At 37.7% G+C, this 20,493-nt stretch overlaps 3 protein-coding genes across 3 annotated transcripts in view; 2 read left to right on the top strand and 1 right to left on the bottom strand.

Annotated features, from left to right (window-relative positions):
• The window catches only part of LOC121729337 (GATA zinc finger domain-containing protein 7-like), a 59,185-nt gene extending 52,062 nt beyond the window's left edge, over positions 1–7,123 (bottom strand). The window contains exon 1 of the mRNA XM_042117816.1: positions 6,763–7,123. The gene's annotated coding sequence lies outside the window, so the exon portion shown is untranslated. The remainder of the gene's footprint in view (positions 1–6,762) is intronic.
• A 405-nt stretch (positions 7,124–7,528) lies between these two features.
• On the top strand, positions 7,529–20,403 carry LOC121729345 (UPF0605 protein CG18335). Its single transcript, XM_042117826.1, has 8 exons — positions 7,529–7,667; positions 9,058–9,196; positions 10,208–10,304; positions 13,511–13,686; positions 13,800–13,962; positions 14,966–15,104; positions 19,375–19,473; positions 20,241–20,403. Exons 1-8 carry the CDS (start codon positions 7,621–7,623, stop codon positions 20,308–20,310), a joined length of 930 nt encoding a protein of 309 aa, XP_041973760.1. The 5' UTR covers positions 7,529–7,620; the 3' UTR covers positions 20,311–20,403.
• On the top strand, positions 15,538–19,120 carry LOC121729340 (elongator complex protein 3). Its single transcript, XM_042117819.1, has 7 exons — positions 15,538–16,168; positions 16,270–16,434; positions 16,555–16,669; positions 16,879–17,129; positions 17,668–17,833; positions 18,447–18,659; positions 18,912–19,120. The coding sequence occupies exons 1-7, from the start codon at positions 15,606–15,608 to the stop codon at positions 19,101–19,103; spliced, it is 1,665 nt and encodes a 554-aa protein (XP_041973753.1). The 5' UTR covers positions 15,538–15,605; the 3' UTR covers positions 19,104–19,120.
• Positions 20,404–20,493: the final 90 nt, after the last annotated feature.

Genomic DNA, 20,493 nt, shown 5'->3' with positions numbered 1-20,493 from the left:
AGTGTTACTGATAGTGACATCTCGCTTGCTCAGGCCTTTGTTTCTCTATTCCGCTAGGTATATTAACTTTATGGTTGAACCTGAATACACTGAATATTGAGATTAAAAATTCGAATGGTTTATCCTATGGGTTTATCGCTCACTTTTTTTAGCTATAAATTCCAATAATTACAATTGTACAGTTCCAAATTCGAACATTTTTAAAATTCTAATTCTAATTCAAATATTACCTACAAATTTCATTTTTTTCCAATTATCTACAAATAAAAGGTTCTAGAATCTAGAGCCTCTATAAATGCGATAAGAAATAAGAACTAAGAACTAAGAAGTAATTAACTTGTCAAAACGTTAGGTAAAAACTATTCATTATTCATGAATACATCAAGAATATAAATAATAAAGAAAGTAAATAAAACGTTCATGATGAAATACGTTGTCACAGAGAATACACAACATTACGAAAAAACTTAACAGCGTCTAGGCACGAACTAGTAATGGCATTTTAAGTATTCCGTGATCCAACGAGAAATTATGACGAAATACGTTTTTCTTCCTATTTTACGTGCTACCGGCTATTATATTTTTTATGACTAGTCAATTTATTGTGCGTTTTCTTTGAAAACGATATAAGTAATAACTATTATACCTTTGCCGTTCAGTATCTACATTTCAACCCTAATAATATATTTTAAATACCTTTTAACCTACCTTTAACGGCGTGGGGATGATAGTTACTTTCCCGTTGGCCCTAAGTCCTAACTTTTGAGTTGCATAGCTTTGGTGAGCCTTTAAATGGATTTCGGAGTAAGATCACTTGCAATATTTTACTACTAAACCAAGGAATTTATGGTTGTAGATTGCAGAGCTTCTTAAGAACGATTACATAAGAAGTTATTTGGAAAAGGTTCCGACATGATGTCAAATTCTTCATTAAATGACTACTGAGAAATCAATATTATGTATTTTACGTGCAGCCGTAAGAGTCGTAAGATCGATTAAATTTGATCATCTCAGTTTGAGAGTATCTACGATTGGTACTTGTTACATATTTCGTTATCTATCATTTTCCTGCATTGTTATTACCTTATTTTTTTGTATACAAGATGACCCGAGAACTTCGTAAATTTTCTACCTTATAAACTTTCCCTGGACCTTCACAAGCATTTCAAGACTAAAATTAGTCAAATAGGTTGAGCTGTCTCAAGTTGTAGGGACTAACAAAATTTATAATTCATTTTTATTTTTTATTGATTCATAGATTACCTATTTCCTTATTAAGTTCCTATATTTCCTACACGGTGCCGTTTTCAAAGGAATTCCATACTCGACCTCGAGTTTCGGCGCCTATTGTGATGGATTGCACAAGCAGCACAACGATCGCAGATCAGAATCTCGCGAGACCGTTCAGTTACTCCATTAGGAATATAAGCCAAGGCCTCTACCAGGTAGAGTCTACCTGAATCGAAACATATAAAAAAACTCATAAACTAAACATAGATGTCATCGTTTATCGCACAGGAAACGTCCTTTCCCAGGACTCAAAGTATCCCCATACTAAACAGCAAAATCGGTTCAGGTGTTTACAGACAGACAGACGGACAGACACACTTTCGCTTTGCGGATAGAAGACAAACTTTCGATGAGTCAAATGAGACATAAACTAGAAAGACATAAACAATGCTAATAAATTAATAATAATTTGGCCTGGCTACAGTCAATAAGCGAACAAAATGAAAAAACGTAACGTCGTACAATAGAGGTCCATGCTTATGGCAAAATTAAAGTACTAGCTAGGTTATAGGTACTAGATAATACAATAATATTGCCATTTTGGCTTTTGTAGTAACTTTTTTATACAGACATGTTGGGTCTTCACCAGGTAAACAGATTGTATTGTCTAACTAGATGTTGCCAATGTCAACAAAGCTTCACGCATTATGACGTCACTTTCCATTGTTTTAATTCACGAAAATATTTTAATTGTGTGCGTAATACGAATGTGAAATCTAAAAAGAGAAATCTTCGGATGAACTGATGCGCGAATCCCAAGAACAACGGCGAATCGTGAGTTATTCTCCGAAATATTATAATAAGGGACGAAGACTTTTATAAGTTAAATAAAGAAAAAAATGTAAGTATATAAGCCCAAATTTTTCAGCACTGACCGATGAACTATATTAAGAACACTCCAGATAGATGCGAAGAACAAACACACACACAAACAGATAAACAGACAGACACGTCAAACTTATAACACACTTCTTTTTGTCGGGGAAAAAAAGTTGAATTTAAATTACAACAAAGGAATAAAGCTTCGCGGATGTAACCAGTTGTACTCATCAATTAAATTACTGTTATGATGCTAATGTTTTCAGTAATAAAAGTTTTTATACTAACCACGTGACTAATAAAGTTTTATACAAACTCGAAATAAATTTGAGAACGCGTAATATTAAAATAACTGCGTATAACGTAACAGGTAATTTGTGTTTGTATTAAATTCTTAACGTGGACTTAAAATAATGAGAGATTTAAACAATATTATGTTTATGATCATTATATTCTACGCAGAACGCTCTTTTAGCCGTTCTTTAAATGTATTTGTAGTGTCAAAAAGGTGGATAAAATTATATGATTTATATCTCACAAAAGATTCGTGAACTTTGTAAATCATTTTTCAAATTATTGAGCACACTACCTCTCCATAAAAAATAGACAATAAAAAAGATACATACAGCCGAACGTATAACCTCCTCCTTTTTGGAAGTCGGTAAAAACTCATCCAATGAAGTGGACGAAGATCGTGCAAAAACCGTTAAACTCTACAAGCCACAACAATCCCGAACCACTCATTTAGAAGAAAAAAACCGTAGGTGGTCCTGCAAAAACGCATCAAACGATTATAGGACATATGCATGTGAAAATACGTACAAAATATAATTTAGGTTAGATACCAACAAAGAAATGTAGGCATACATAATATGAATGCTTATTTCCGTTTGAAATTTAAAACCGTGCGATTGTTCTACTTTTCAATTGAACAATATAAAAACATAATGGAATGCGTGTAAATAAAATAAAAAACAAATTGTCAACCAGAACAACATCAGCATCATCATTTGTACAAAACATATAAAGTTGAATGAACTGTGATAGTGAATCTCAAAGTATTTAACTAACAAGGTAGCTGTAGGAGTCATAATAGATCCTCAAGGGTCGGTCTAAGTGACATCGGCTACTTGACCTGCCTTCAGCAAAAAAAACAAGGTAGTAATATTTTAGGAAGAATTATTCAACTTTTAAATACATAGAATGAATAATTAGTTAAGTATACCTATTTTACTTTTCAAACAACTTGCTGTTTTTCGCACAAGAATTCATAATATTATAGGTGGGGCATCAGAATCTTTAAAAAAAAACGAAATGTCTTTAAATGGAGCATTGCAAAAACCCCAGCAATTTCCGGCACGAGCACAAAGTTGCCTGTACTAGTTAAGTGAGTTTTTTCAACGCCTTGTTTCTAAGGTGTGAATGAGTTTCTTAGTTGAATAGTTTGCATTATTTGAAGAACATAAAGGACATGGGGATATCCGGATGGGTAAATACAGATTTTATTATTTTTGAATCTGGAGGAAAAGATTTGAAGAAATTAACTCTTCTTCTTTAAAGATTAGGCGCGTATGTAAATAAATTGACTGAAATGCAGTTTAGCCTTTACTTAGTCCCAATTCTCGTGGTTAAGTTAGACTATGTCCAAATGATTATTAAATTAATTGTCTGGATATCATAAAGTTAATTTAAAGTTGGTGCCAATAACTATATTTTCTATGCGCTTCTATCGTTGGTTAGACAATGACGAATTGGTAATCAATTTGCTCTTTGATGTGATTCCAAGAGGATCGAACCGACCGAATGGAAATGTAACTTTTAAATAGGACCTAAATTGTTGTTTTTTATTTTCTATCTGTAGTAAATGAAACGATAGGCTGGCTAACTTCTGAATACGATGCCTATCTTCTGCCTGTGCATTAAAAGTGTCTGTACAAGGAACTGCCAATGATCAACGGCGAAATCAGTAGAGGCCGGTGGATCCTTTGTATGGTAATGTAAAAGCCGGTGGTCCTATAGCTTTCGACCATATTCGCATACAATAAATCTTCCACCTGCTAGTGAAAAGACCGGAGAAAGTGTACCAGCGCCATTTGGGTCTCGACCTCAAACCTCAACCACCACTTTTTTACTTGCAAACTCTTCCAAACCGGTTGGATCTTGCTCGCTTCTTGACCGTGAACTATTACCACACAATTGTATACCCTATCATGTGTGTGTTAAACATTATATTGCTCTGCGCCGATAGAAAATCTCGCGAGTTTTGTCTTCGAAATAAGTGAAACTTTAGTCATTTCACTTGTACGAAAATAATTATTTATAACTTTTATATTTTTAACATTCTGTAATTCGTCAGTTTTAAGTTCAGTGAAATCTCGCGTCAAAAGTTTCTATCGAATCATAATACAGCACGTACCTTCAATTCTTGCAGGATCGCGCAAGGCTCCATTTTTTATGATCATGCTTTTGAATTTGGATTCCTATCTTTAGCTTTATAAGGCACGTTCTTAAACGCTGAAAAGCCTGCAATTATTCTGCAAAATAAGTAAAAATTAACGTTCTTTCCAAGAACTTTTCTTCCCCAGCAAAATATGCGTACCCATAACTATCCCTTCTGCGAAAGATCATCAAAGCGTTACGGTAAGGCGCAGGTTTTCAAGGGCATTTTAACTGTCAGTAGCTATCCAATAGTTAGAAGCAAGTTGGTGAAGACACGCATCGGTAGATATTATTTGTTTTATACTAGTTTTATATGACTATAATCAAAATTTGTGGTTATAGCTGCTAGCCATATGCTGACATATGGCTAGCATGTAACATAAATGGATGCTATAATATGTTTGTCAGTACGAAAGGAATTATTTTATGTCCTTTGCAAAGATCTAGAATTTTCCCTTAGACCTTCTTACTATATGATATTTAAGGCTACCCTTCGTTTACCCTTTTCAATGTTCTTTAAATGGTTAAATTTCGCATTCACTATAGTAATTTAAGCTTTTATTCAGTTTTGCCTTACTTTGATTGTTTGGTGAAGGGATTAAGGGATTTTTACCTAATGAAAGAACCAACATAACGGAAGTTTGAAAAATCAACATTGTTTTAGTCAGTGTTTGAACAATCAAAGGATTACGTCTGCACTTAACGAGTTGAATGATAAGATAACGGCGGTATTAAAGGCTAGTAATGCAGTTTATGGTATACAATAAAATGTTGTGGCATTGATCCTAGTCACACCTTGGGCACCTTGAGTTTAAAGTGAGTTGCACCACAGGTATAGTGTGCTATATTGACTAAACCAGATACTTGACTATTGGTTTGAGGTTGTTGCAGGTCATTATCGGAGTCCTTTATGACAATCTTTGGTCAGCCTTAACTGTATGAGACAAATCAGATAGTTTCAAGATAGTTGTCTTGAAACTGTTAAAAACACTACTCAGTTTTGGTCAGGTAAGTGCAGCTTCCCTTTGTATTGCAATAGTCAGTATAAACTGAGCTATAAATGTTGTAAGAGAGCGGTAAGAGTTTCTATGTACTATATACTCTAAATTCGTACAAAAATGTGTACTACACAATGCGTCATTACACACAAATGCCTGTTTCCTATTTTGCTGATTTGGTCCATACCCGGAACTCAAAGTATCTCCATAGATACATACTTTGAGTCCGGGAAAGGGCATATCCTATGCTTTTTCCCGGACTTAAGTCCCGGGTCTTTTCCGGGACTCAAAGTATCTATGGAGATACTTTGAGCAGAGGATACTTAAATGATCCCAGAAAAATGTACGGTTCTTGCACGATAAACGAACTTTGGCGCAAGTCGCAACGGAGCTGCGGGCATCTTGTTATACATTTTTTTAACAAGACTTGATTTTTTTTTTGAGAAACATTTACAATCTTAAGTGTCGAAAGCATTTAAATTAAAACCAGTTAGTTTTCGTCGATAGCTATCTTGTTTCGAACCTGTTGGCTGTTCGAATATCCACCATTTTGGAATATAATAAAAATTAATCTTATCATGCCATTCTAAGTTATTTACTGAATTCGACTAGGTACCTGAACAGGTTTTAGTGGCAAGATCATTGCCAAGTAGAAATCAAAATCATTTTACATTGGGCTTGAAATTTTAGTAAGTACTTAGTTTTCATCTTGTTTAAACATTTGTATGCAAAACTCTGTTTATTTTACTTATCTCTACATTTTGCAGAATATCGTTTTTAAGGTTTCGTAGAAATTATTTAAATGAGATGCACGTCTACCTGCTTTCTCTAATAATTATTCTTTATTTTTTTTAATTTTAATGTAATCGTTGTGAATTCGCTAATCGCTCTTCTTTGAGCTGAATTTCTTTTTTTATTGAAATAGACCGTAGGTAGTTAAAAATTAAATTGAAAAATACATGTAAGGAGATACTTAAACAGTTTTCAATCGACAGAATTTCCATTTACCTAAATTATTTTTTTTGGTGTGAAGAAAAAAAAGTACTTAAAACAAAGAAAAAAAGAAAAAAAATGTTATTGTCCTGGAAATAAAATAAGTTATAGATAATCTGCATAAATTATTATGGCCATTGTTATTATCTGAATAATAAATAATTGTTATCATCCAGATGATAATAATATATGCAATCGCAATAAACCTTTGAAAATTACTCACCTTGTATGTTTCGGCAAATCGCTTGGAAGAAATAAAAAAAAAACTCAACACATTCACATGGAAAAGTTAAATGCAAAATAATTGTTATATAATAAAAAAATACTGGTTACGGATTTAAAAGGGGCACCGAACAAAAAAAGTGAAGTTCAATATTCTCAACGGAATGCTTGCATTTCGAGTCGCCCAGTCGCAAGTTTCGATGGAACAGATTTACCGAAAATCTATCGAAACTCAACACTGCACACGCGATAATGTTTTGTAAACTCCACTGTTTTTAACTTTTAGAATGCCAAGTTCTTGTTTTTTTTTCTCGGCAAAAGTCTGTCACTACGCACCGCGGCAGCGACACGTCCGCGCACCACCGAGGTCGAAAACAATATGGCCGCCGAGCGAAGGCGAAGAAATTGTGACTCACTCAAGGCGAAATTCACCGTGACTCTACCGCGACTGCACCGAGGATTTTAGTGCATTTTGACAAATAAAATTTTTTTGATCGTTTTTTTTATCGGAACGCTCAATTTATAGTCCATTTTTGGTGATCAATAAAATTTAAGTGCGCAACTCGCAAGGGCATACAACACCAAACTCTACCGCTGCAGCCTTTTTACACAAAAGGAATATAATTCATAAAAGCAAAACATTTTTACTTTTTATTTTGTATGAAAAGAAACAAGCAACAACTTGCCTTTACATTAATTAAGAAAATAAAAAAAAAATGTTATATTTGTAAATTGTCAGTTGCATAGAGAAAAGTAATACACGGGTCAGTTACGTATTGTATGCGTGCTCTACATGTCCTGAATTTTCCAAATTTTCGTTATAAACAATTTACGTTCATGAGTTAAAATCTTTGTCGGAATGGCTTTAGATTTAGTAAGCATAGCTCAGCCTCATTACATCCCTGGGTAAGCTTCTTCTATCACTAACTACGGAAATATCTTCGGCCTTTGTCTTTACTCTCTACCTGCCCTACAATTTTATCAATATTTTCGTTAATTAATAAGATGCTGATTTCTGTCACTTTTTATTACCCCGATAATCAAAATCTGGAATTCCATTCATACAGATTATAGGTCTACCAGAATCTGATGGCAAATTTCGATGGCAGATGTTCGAAAAATATCCTTGATCATTGGATAAATTTTTATATTTGCATGTTCCACACACAGAATCAGCCGCTATAAGGAAAAAAAGATGAAAATGTTTTATTCCAATTATCCCGGTATTGCTAGAGTCAATTATTTATTTTCTCACTTTTTGCCATCAGATTCTGGTAGACCTATATTTTGTTAATATGTATTCACACCTGTATGTAGAATGCCATGCATGTATAGGAATCTAGAGTAGACCGTTCGGTCTACTCTAGATTCCTATACCATCTATGACTTGTCTTATGGCGGCTCTCGACATAGGCGAACGCGTTGGCCAACGCGTCTGCAGACGCGTTGGCCCAATGTGTAGAACGGGCGTTCGCGCGTTGGCCGTAGGTATTTAGACGTTGGCCAACGCGCGAACGCCCGTTCTACACATTGGGCCAACGCGTCTGCAGACGCGTTGGCCAACGCGTTCGCCTATGTCGAGAGCCGCCAATAGATGGAGAGCTTGGGCCTAGCAGTTTAAAGAACCCCTAGTAAACTTATTATACCAGCTTCTGTAGTATCAGCTACAAAACCTATTAAGTGCTTCGTAACTTCTCATTAAAACAGAAACAGTCAAGCCGGTACTATATTATGTACCTTTTTTTTACGTTGGAAAATGCTTGATGCATTCCCGACGGCCTCGGGGGCCGCCAGGATATGTGGGACTCCTCGGGCGCTGCGGCAAGGAACACCCTTGGTTACCCACCAAAAACCAACGGTTTCGCTGGACCCACCTGAGGAGATAACTGCAGCAGCAGACTGCAGTATATTTTACGTGGGAGAGCCATGCTTCGGCACGAATGGGCCGGCTCGACCGGAGAAATACCACGTTTTCACAGAAAACTGGTGCGGCGTGAAACAGCGCTTGCGCTGTGTTTCGCCGAGTTAGTGAGTTTACCGGAGGCCCAATCCCTACCCTATTCTCTTCCCTACCCTCCCCTATTCCCTTCCCATCCCTACCCTCCCCTATCACCCTATTCCTTCTTAAAAGGCCGGCAGCGCACCTGCAGCTCTTCTGATGCTGCGAGTGTCCATGGGCGACGGAAGTTGCTTTCCATCAGGTGACCCGTTTGCTCGTTTGCCCCCTTATTTTATAAAAAAAAAATGTACCTAGAACTCACCACATCGCCTCATTGCAATGTGAAATGCCCCACAGCTACACGGGCCACTGTCCGGAGTACAAGTACCGTATCGGGGACACGTACGGGTCCACCACACACAAGATCCTGCTGGACCCCAGCGTCAACCACTCCGAGCGGCTCGTGCTGGCTGACCGCACCGCTGATGACTTCCAGGTGTCATTTTAGACATACTAATATTGTAGCTGTATATTATATATAAAATGTAACAAAACTTAGTGATAATACTTTAGGGTGTGTATATTGTGTTCAGCGTTGCCAGACGTCCCGATTTTGGCGGGACGTCCCGATTTTTTCATCAAAATTAAATGTCCCGCGCGGGACATTCTCAGTCCCGCTTTTCGGGGAAAGCCCGAACGTACTACGTGCAGCGTGCTGAGAAAGAAAGGTGCGTACTGCGTAATGAAGATAACAGTGTGGGAGGTAGAGGGGTGGATTTTCTTTGGCTACTTTAGCTATCTATTGTCACGTAAACGTTATTTTAATACAAATAAAAAGATAAAGATTCAAAAAAATTTTGATTTTATAACTTTTTTACTATGTCCCGCTTTTGACTGAAGAATTCCGCTTTTTCACTCAAAAAGTTCCAAAGTCCCGACTTGGCACAAAAGAATCTGGCAATGCTGATTGTGTTCCTTGTTGAAAGTTCACTGTGAAAGTAGCAGCGCTGAAAGATCAATATTTTTTATGATTTGTATTGCCAAGCGTCCCAGCGTCACGAATTTTCCCATACAAAAGAAAAAAATTGCTCTTTCAGCGCAGCCACTTTTACAGCGAACTCTATACACGGGACTACTTGTACCATTATCTATTCTGTGACGGGACTCATACACACCCTAAAGTATTATCGCTTAGTTTTGTATACGCTGCGTAAAAGCTCCGTAGAATCGGGGGATGAGGAGTGGCAGCAGTTACCTCTTTACGCTTAACAGCTGAAGAGATTTAGGTGAAATTAGTTATGGAGATACATTGAGACGCGGGCAAGGACATCCATTGCCGGAATTATACTAGCCCAAAGTCCAAACGGCTCTGTTCTATTGTATATCAGCATTTAGTAGTAATCACAGTAATCGAGAGGTTAATTAATCAAATTCTCCATGCCTACATAAATACTATTAGCCTATTCTTTATTCTATTATCCAGTCTATTTTTTTCTCTACATTTCAGGTATACCGCCCACCGCAAGAAGACATCGACATCTTGAACGCGAGGTTTCGCAATGGCGACCCAGTGTACAAGCACCCAATGGTGCCGGGATATGAAGGTATCAGATTGGAAATAGCAGAATTGAGGTGTTCTTCAATACCTCCTTAATAATACCCTTAATACAATGTAGATACAACTCAGGTTATTATATTCGCGCCTCGTGGCTCGGCTCGCGGCGCGTCTCGCAGCTCGCGTCGAGGCGCGAGTGTAAACACAAAGCTCGCGTCCCCTTCGAGCTCCTTTGGAAATCGCTCCCGACGCGAGCCGCGCCGCGGTTCGCGGGACGAGCCGCGAGCTCGAGCTTACACTCAGGGCTCGCGGCGCGTCTCGCGGCTCGCCTCGTGGCTCGCGCGAGAGTGTAAATCGAGTATCAAATAGCAAACGAGGCTTCAAACTCAAAACACAATATCGTCGGTATTCGACCTTACAAAATACATCCTAATCCAAGTTTGTGGTGGTATAATATTTGGCAATTTGGCACTTTTTACGTATCTACAACTGTCAGAAAGTCATGCTTCCCTACCAAGTGAAGCATAATTTTGCTTTCTGGCAAACTATGTTTGTTTCATCATGACGCAAGAAATAGGTTCGATCTGCACAAATGAGGTGTCAGCAGTAATAACACCCAGACTACAATGACCTGCATATTGTTGACTAATTTTACGCGAAAACCTTGTATATGGCTTGAGTCCGAATGACTCAATCTGAGAAATAAGTGTCGCTTCCAAAATAGGACACCTTGCTAGCAGTGCGTCAAATAACTCATTGTCTTACTTCTTAGACAAAGAAATTCTTGCTTACTGATCGGTCCAAACTCTGATTCAGAGGAAAATTTATGTAGAGATTGTTCTAGAATCTAGGTTTACAGATGCTACATTAGATCTTATAGCTCCTGATTTAAGAAACATCTTTCCTTATCAATAGAAAAGATCAGGGGCTTCAAAACTAAAGATACCTAACGGAACCTAAAAAACATACCGTCTTTCATTTTATGGAACTCCTATGGTGTAGGTTCCAAAAGGTAAACAGGACGTAGAGCTGAGAACCGTTTTAGTCTGTGTATCTTAAATCTTTGTTAGCCTTGAAAGGGGTAACTTTCTAGTTACCATTATGGGAATGGGGAATACCGACCACCAAATATTTCTTCCCTGATATGGGGTTGGAAATACCGAATATAAAACTTAATTTCATAATTTGGGGATATGTTTTACCTAGTTGAGCTAAGTATTTGGTACACATGATTCAATATTATTTGCTTTGAGTCACACTTTGAACTGGTCAAGCGTCACAGGAAATTATCTCTATAAACTCTACATTGAACGTGCTTTGACATTGAAAATATTTATTCTTTTTTTTTATGAAATAAGGGGGCAAACGAGCAAACGAGTCACCTGATGGAAATCAACTTCCGTCGCCCATGGACACTCGCAGCATCAGAAGAGCTGCAGGTGCGTTGCCGGCCTTTTAAGAGGGAATAGGGTAATAGGGGAGGGTAGGGATGGGAAGGGAAGGGAATAGGGGGTGGGTAGGGAAGGAAATAGGGTAGGGGATTGGGCCTCCGGTAAACTCACTCACTCGGCGAAACACAGCGCAAGCGCTGTTTCACGCCGGTTTTCTGTGAGAACGTGGTATTTCTCCGGTCGAGCCGGCCCATTCTTGCCGAAGCATGGCTCTCCCACATATTCTTGTTTAATCAATATTTTTACTCGGCGGTTCCTGTAGGTTTATAGCATCGTTTGGTATTCGATAGAATAATCGAATAATCATGTGTTGTTACCTAAACGAACGAGTCGAACAATAATATACGAACTACTGTATACAAAAATGTCGTAGAAATACGGACAACAAGGACTCCAGACTCCAGAATAAAATCCTTAAACTCCATTTAGAACCACCGCTTCCTATTTAAATTCAAATAGGATAGTAAGTTATAAATAAAATTTTATGAAACTACACATCAGAAACCGTACATTTGAATAAGGTTTCAGATTACTGATGGGCCTGATTTAGTAAGCGGCTTAACATTCTTCAGCTACACCTGAAAACGTGTGCTCGAAGCCTATTAGGTCACTTGCCGGTCAAATGCGTGTCGAACCATGTGTTTATATGCTCTAAAAGTCTAATGCCTGTTTTCACCAACCGCCTCCTAACGCTAAGTGGTCCCCTTGCGGCCATTAGGGGTACATATCCTTCAAGATTTCAGGAATTTTTGTGTGTCACGTTCGTCCTTAGGGCGTAAGAACTTTTGCAAAACATTACTTTTTTTTTAATGTGTTTGTTTTAAGAGATATTTGACCCGCAGAGGGAACACTTAGCGTTAGGAGACCGTTGGTGCAAACAGGCATAAATCTTCGTTGTAAATTAGTCGTCATCATTATCATCATCAACCTATTCGTCCACTGCTGAAGGCCTTGCCCAATGAGCGCCAACCATCCCGATCTTGGGCAGCCCACATTCATCTTCTGGAAGCCACGTTCTTCAAATATATAGTCGTATAGTGCTTGGTCTAATTACTAAGTCTAGACTCCAGTGCTATAGAGCACCTCGTATCAAAGCTTTTTAGGGCCCCCAGGCATGAAGATTTTGCCTACAAGATGGTCTGGTGGCAATTAGCAACCCTAGCTCAGCCCTTGGTTGGTAGGGTAGTGCTGATACTGAAGCAGCTCTGGATTTATGTATAGACAGTATAGGCCATGGACTATGGGCGACAGCGTCCTATGGCGTCCAGAAAGTTTGGTAAACTCTGACCTAATGCAACATACGAGACCCATTGGCACTTCTAAGTTACAAGATGCACAATTAGGTAGGAAACTATAAAATGTGTCTTAATATTGAGGATTATGGTTTATGATGTAATTGAAGACTGTTTGTTTCGTTTATTTTTAATGATGGAGTCACGGCTTACGTGTTGACTCCAGCCTGTCTGTTTAAGCATTGCTCTACTTGTACAGTGACCACCAGTGAACCTAATGATAATGCTACTAGCTAGGGAAAATTCATTTGTTACGGACGAAAATTACTACTACTACGGACATTAAATTTCAGATATTATTTTAGTAGCACTTTTATATTTAAAATAGGTATAGATCAAAAACAATATTAGTTCATATTACTTTTGTATTATTAAGTTCAAGCTGATTTCTAGTTTCTACTTTTATAATAACTTTTAATTCTAAAATCAATGCAGGCAAATGGCAATCTTGTAGTAAATATTTAAAAAAAAATCCAAACACAAAGTACAGGCTAAGGTTTTCTTTTCTTTAGGGTTTTTGCCGAAGTTGAACAGCCACTTCGGGCAACGGTACACGGTGGCCGCTACTGAAGCTCTCTCGGAGTTCCAGAAGGCCCAGCTCGATCAGCGAGCAGCCAGGAACCAGCTGGAGAGGGTGGTGGACCTGCAGGCTGGGAAGGGCCAACCCTGGGACTTGGCGGATAAGTTTGTAAGTATTTGAGAAAGTAGATATAAGCGTGGGTACGCGTATTATCAAAAGCTATAATAACCAATATATTTTATTTAAATTGGTTACTGTTTATTTTTTGACGGTTATTTCAGGCGGCCACAGCGGAGTTTAAGCTGCCTCTTATGGTGGTAAGGCCGGAATGTGCTGGAATACTGCGGGATTTGCCACTGGACGAGCCGAAGCTATCCCCACCTTCGCACTCTATCAGCCCCTACTTTATGGACAATGATGATGCTGAGAAATACATCAAGAAAGGTAGCTACTGTAGTTATTTTTAGGGTTTCGTACCCAAAGGGTAAAAACGGGACCCTATTACTAAGACTTCGTTGTCTGTCCGTTTGTCTATCTCCAGGCTGTATCTCAAGAACCGCTATAGCTAGACTTCTGAAATTTTCACAGATTGTGTATATATCTGTTTCCGTTATAACAACAAACACTAAAAACAAAATAAAATTGATATTTAAGGGGGGCTCCCATACAACAAACGTGATTTTTTTTGGCCTTTTTTACTCGGTAATTTATAATAATATTTAAATAAAATAAAAATTTAAGGGGGGCTCCCATACATAAACACAATTTTTGGCCTATTTTTGCTCTATAACGGTACGAAACCCTCAACCTTCGTGTGCGAGTCCAACTCGCACTTGGTCGACTTATGTTGTTAGTTGGTACATAAAACCTTTTTCTTAAATTATGAGATTATGCATATCTTCAGTCTTGACATATTCTGTCGAGTAGGTTGACAATTTAATACCGAATGGCGAACACGACAGTTTTGTAACGTCCTCTAAAGTGAATAAATAATAAAAGCCTTTAAATTATTATCAAAAATGTCGTACGGAAAGCTGCACCAATCCTTCGTAAGAAATCAAATTTGGGGCTATAATCCCGCTGAATCTCTTCGTAAGTGTAAAAATGAAAAGTTAAGATCCTAATTCCTCCGCATGTCTAACTCACAGCAAAAGACAATTGAATATTGTGTGTGTTACGTAGATTATACTTTATTATACTTAGGGCCTGTTTCACCACTTCCTGATAAGTGCCGAATAGGCTATCCACCACTTAACTTGACAGATGAAGTATGGAGAATCTGTCAAAAAAGCTGTGAATAGCCTATTCGGCACTTTATCAGAAAGTGGTGAAACAGGCCCTTTTATCTGTCAAGTTAAGTGGTGGATAGCCTATCCGGCACTTATCAGGAAGTGTGAAACAGGCCCTAAGTATTTATTATAGTACTTAGGTAAACTTTGATTTTCAGGAACTGCAGCTCATGTTCCGTACGGATATCAAAGATTTGGTGAACCCTCCAAAAAGTTAACAAATTCGGCTCTTTGTGACTTTACATCAAATTACCGGAGAAGACAAAGTACTGAATGGGCGCCTGTAAACGTTGTCAAGTAAGTGGCTTAGAAATAGGAAGCGGTTAAGCCCGTTCACCAACTTCTATTAGTGTTAACAGCTTGTTAAAATGTCATGTATTGAGTCTTCTCTTTCATTTATATGAAAAACGAAAGAGGTAACGTGATACTAATTCGGGCATTAACTTAACAGTCAGTGAGTAGGTAACAGTTAACTGCAGTGAGATAATAATGATATTATTATCCAAGCATTTGAAATATATTAGTGATCGAAGATTTGAAAACATACTTTCAATGGCTTTTGCTTCTTCTGACATTTAAATAAAAAAGACAGCTGTCAAACGTAGATTGACATTTGTTGTCAATGTCAATTGTCGTTGCAACTTTGTAAGCATAAGAAGAAGAAGGAAGAAGGTACATAATCTATGTTTGCAAGTTTGTTTTTTACATCGCAGTTAGCTTGCTACTTATATTAATCTGTGATCGCAGTGCAAAAATTTTAACACACTTTTATAAACTAGAATTAATAATTTTCCAAAAATGACGAAAAAGAAACCGATGCCGAATTTATCGAAGGAGGAGAAAATGGTGCTAGTTATATCTGAAATAATACAGGAGCTACTTATCGCTCACCGACAGGGCAAAGATGTTAACCTCAACAAGATGAAAACACGGATCTCGTCCAAGTACGGACTCGGGACTTCGCCTCGGCTGGTCGACATCATAGCGGCGGTGCCAGCAGAGTCTAAAAGCATATTGTTGCCCAAGTTAAAGGCAAAACCCATCCGTACAGCGTCAGGTATCGCCGTGGTCGCAGTCATGTGCAAACCTCACAGATGTCCACATATCAACTTCACTGGCAACATTTGCGTCTACTGCCCTGGTGGACCAGACTCCGACTTCGAGTACTCGACACAGAGTTACACAGGCTACGAGCCTACATCTATGAGGGCAATCCGTGCCCGATACAACCCGTATTTACAGACACGGCACAGAGTGGAACAGTTGAAGCAGCTCGGTCACAGTGTGGATAAAGTGGAGTTTATTGTAATGGGGGGCACATTCATGAGTCTCCCTGAAGATTATAGAGACTACTTTATAAGGTAGACAGTGCTTATAGTCTTTTTTGAAATTTTTTATGTTTGTACTAAATAATTATCCTATTAGGACTATTCTAATTTTATTATAAGATATTTTTTTTTAGGAATCTGCATGATGCTCTATCTGGACACACATCCAGCTGTGTGGCAGAAGCTGTGAAATACTCCGAGAGAGCTAAAACTAAATGTATCGGAATAACCATTGAAACCAGACCAGATTACTGTCTGCAGAGGCACATGAGTGATATGTTGAACTATGGATGTACCAGGTAAAGTATTTTTTATGTACATATTTCACAAGTTTAGAAATTATGCTTTTGGTAAAATTTACAGTATTTTAATATTTTGTACTTTGTGTAAAATCACATATTATTTATTTAATGTTTCAGGCTGGAAATTGGTGTGCAATCTGTGTATGAAGATATTGCTAGGGATACTAACAGAGGCCACACTGTAAAAGCTGTCTGTGAAAACTTTAATTTAGCTAAGGATGCTGGCTACAAGGTATATTATTTTGATTCGAAAATACTTCTACTATTCAAAACAAATTGTAACATATCCCTTTTCTGTTATGTTCTTAATATTTCTATTATGGACTAAGACAATATTAAATATTTGTATGTTAAGAATCTGGATGCTTTATATAATTTAATTACCTTATCTGCAAATAGTGCATTTATCTAGCTTATAACATTTTAATTCATACCTTTCAGATAGTAGCTCACATGATGCCTGATCTACCCAATGTTGATTTTGAGAGGGATGTTGAGCAGTTCATTGAGTTCTTTGAGAATCCAGCTTTCCGAGCTGATGGTCTCAAGATTTATCCAACTCTGGTTATCCGAGGTACTGGCCTCTATGAGCTGTGGAAAACCGGTAGATACAGGAGCTACCCACCCTCTACTTTGGTGGATTTGATTGCCAAGATCTTAGCTTTAGTGCCCCCATGGACTAGAGTTTACAGGTAAACATAATAATATACATTATTTCCTTTAAAATAAATGTTTTATAATGTGATTAGGCATCTTTAAAATATGAATTTTACCACAAATAGTGGCCTTAGTGGGACACAAACTTGTCAAAATGAATTTGGAGTTTGACCATATTATTCTGATATAGACCCACTTCGTCTTGAGGGTCGAGCGCTTGGAGTCCCGCCACAAAGTGAATTTTAGCTCCTTTGTGGTGAGAGTCCCGACGCATCATCTACCGACCTTCGAGAAGGAGGAGTTATGGCCGATTGGAGTCGTCTACAGGAGGTTCCGAGGACGACTTCCGAACTCGTCGCGCCCCACGTCGCAGACAATACGTGTTTAGTGTTAGTTTTAGTATATTTGTATGTATGTTAGTCTATAAGGTATTTATACTATGGGCCAAGATGCCTGATTTAAATATTAAATAAATAAATAAATTAAAAAAAAAAAATTGCTGGCCACAAAATAAACTATAGTGTTTGTGTGTTGTGTAAACATGTGTTTTTATGTTTATTGTGTGATTTTCAGAGTGCAGCGTGATATTCCGATGCCTTTAGTATCATCGGGTGTGGAACATGGTAACTTGAGGGAGCTAGCTCTGGCTCGGATGGCAGATCTCGGTACGGACTGTAGAGATGTGAGGACAAGGGAGGTCGGCATACAGGAGATACATAACAAAGTCAGACCCTATGAGGTGTGTTAAATGCATTTTTTAAATAAAATTTTAATATTATATAACCTCATTGCCTATATTGTTACATCCAAAATCAATCTTTAATTTTACAAAGAATTTATAATAATTAAGGGTGGGTTGCACCAGAGGCGTGGTTAAAGTTCAAGTTATGGTCAAAGTTATAGTTAAAGTTAAAACTTTTACTCTAACCTTAACTTTGACCACAGAATTTGACAGATGACAGCTGGTCCGACAAGGCTTATAAATGAATGTGGGCGGGGGCACTGCTGGTAAAGGAGAACTGTCAAAAATGGCGTTTTTGTATGAAGACAGCATTAGTTCCTTTTTTCGCCACGTGCATTTAAAGCCTTGTCGAGCTCTATGGTTATGCTGAAATATGGCGTCCATTTTTGACTTTAACCAGAGATTTGACATTTTGCATTGTAGTTAAAGTTATAGTTACAGTTATAATTAAAATAAGTTGGTGCAACCCACCCTAACTACATCAAAATATGTCGAGGTTATGCCTGTATTGCTGACACAAAAAATCGACTGGTTGATTTACGTAAATAAAATATTAATAGTAGGTTGGTTAGGTGTGTATATAAATTATAACAGTTCAATATTTTTGTAGGTGGAGTTGATAAGGCGTGATTATGTAGCTAATGGTGGCTGGGAGACATTTTTATCATATGAGGACCCAGATCAAGACATTCTGGTTGGTTTGTTGCGACTCAGGAAGTGTGCAAAGGATACATACAGGCCGGAATTAAAGCCTGGACCTAACTCTAACTTCAAACAGTGCAGTATTGTCAGAGAGCTGCATGTGTATGGCTCTGTTGTTCCAGTAAGTTTTTTTGTTCCAATTCCATTTTAATCATTATTTCCATTCGTATTTTAATTACAACTCTTTTTATTACATAGGTAGGTTTAGTAGTTGACCTTCTCAAAAATGCTGTTTAGCATCTAATTTGTAAGTGCAAATACTGGACTGAGACGCTTAATGTAATAAACGTTATGATTATTTACTATTAACTTTATTAAATTATTTATTATTAATTTTATTAAATTATTTACTATATTAAATTATTCATTACAGGTGAATGCCCGTGATCCAACCAAGTTCCAACATCAAGGATTTGGTATGTTGCTCATGGAGGAAGCTGAACGTATAGCGAGGGAGGAGCATGGCTCGGACAAGATAGCTGTCATCTCTGGTGTTGGTACCAGGAACTATTATGCCAAGATTGGGTACCACCTTGAAGGGCCTTATATGGTTAAAATGTTGTGAATAAAATTATATTTGTATGTGTTGTGTTTCATTTAAAATTTAATTGATCGTTTTTAGATTTTAATAGCGCATAGCTTTCTCAAAGTTGCTCTCTTTAAATTGAAAAAGATATTTGGGAAAATGACAACAGATCTTGTATGGGAAACTAATGTTTGTATGTAAACAGCAATTACTTTCTTTTATCTACCCGATGTTCAAGACTCTGTTTCCATTATATACCAATACATTTAACCCCTTTATCCCATTTTCTCATCCTTATATCCATTTCCAGACCCGACCCACCCCTATCCATAAGCCCGACGGAAATCTATCATAAACACGTCGGCATGGTGCCCAACTACGCAGGGCATGTGCCTGGAGAGACGTTCAGGTATGTATAGTCTAATTGCAGAACATACATATAGAATTTCATACATTGACCTTTCGCTACTTGTCTGTTTTATTTGAGCAGTACGGAAATTTATTTTATGATGCATTAGATTCGTGCTTTTGATGATGTTTTCTTCTTTTGTTAACAATTTCTATAAAAGTGTATCAGAAATACTTTATCTAAAAGTATTGACGTAGTAATCATATTATTGTAGGTGCCTGGTATTATAAATAAGAATAATCTGAAAAGTACATCATATTCGAGTGACTTGAATTTCTTCAGTAGTATACGTGACTGCAATCTTTTTACGATAGAGTGCGGCATCATAGACAGACACATTGTAAACGAAACTTAGAAAAAGAAACCCAGAAACGAAAAGTTTCGTTCGACGTTTGGCAACGTTTCTGTCAATATTCTGTTATGACGTGTGTACTGTGTAAAGCCGGGTCCAGACGAGTGTAACGTGTGATGTAATCCACCGTGTAATGTAACACGAATTCTACGTGTGGACGGCACTACGAGCATTACATGTAACGCTCGCGCGGCGCTCGGTGTTGCTCCATCGGTTGTCGGTTTTTGGCGCGAGCATTACCACGATTACTATGGCGAGCGCACGGCGCGGGCGCCCGCGACGGGCAGCCGCGGCGGGTACACGCTCAACGCAGCGAACGCCCTAACATGTCGGATAACGGATTATTTTCTGTATGTACTAGTAACGCTCTCTGCTACGACTTTTGCGTAATTCCCTATTTATTTAACATTTTCAGACTTGGCAAGACCTACGGCAACGATACTCGTGACGCAAAAAGATGGCTCCGCGCTGACTACATATCGTAACATCACGACATAATATTAGAAATATCTTTATACTTACAAAATTTATATTTTTTTAAATAAATACACTGCTTTTTACCTATGGAATATACATTTTACATCTAACCTTAATCTTTTTTAATAAAATATACCCTGAGTAACAAAAATATTTATTTTCGAGATAACAAATAGTAAAAAATACAATTT

Source organism: Aricia agestis, chromosome 8 (assembly GCF_905147365.1).
Source record: "Aricia agestis chromosome 8, ilAriAges1.1, whole genome shotgun sequence".
Taxonomy (NCBI): domain Eukaryota; kingdom Metazoa; phylum Arthropoda; class Insecta; order Lepidoptera; family Lycaenidae; genus Aricia; species Aricia agestis.
This window is presented reverse-complemented; position numbering and strand designations above follow the sequence as displayed.

Coding starts and splice junctions, on each gene's coding strand:
- LOC121729345 (XM_042117826.1), top strand. CDS start 7,621: ATGGCTTTAGATTTAGTAAGCATAGCTCAGCCTCATTACATCCCTGG. Junction 15,105..19,374: donor GCGCCTGTAAACGTTGTCAA/GTAAGTGGCTTA, acceptor ATCCATTTCCAG/ACCCGACCCACCCCTATCCA. Junction 19,474..20,240: donor GTGCCTGGAGAGACGTTCAG/GTATGTATAGTC, acceptor TAACATTTTCAG/ACTTGGCAAGACCTACGGCA.
- LOC121729340 (XM_042117819.1), top strand. CDS start 15,606: ATGACGAAAAAGAAACCGATGCCGAATTTATCGAAGGAGGAGAAAATG. Junction 16,670..16,878: donor CTAAGGATGCTGGCTACAAG/GTATATTATTTT, acceptor CATACCTTTCAG/ATAGTAGCTCACATGATGCC. Junction 17,130..17,667: donor CCATGGACTAGAGTTTACAG/GTAAACATAATA, acceptor TGTGATTTTCAG/AGTGCAGCGTGATATTCCGA.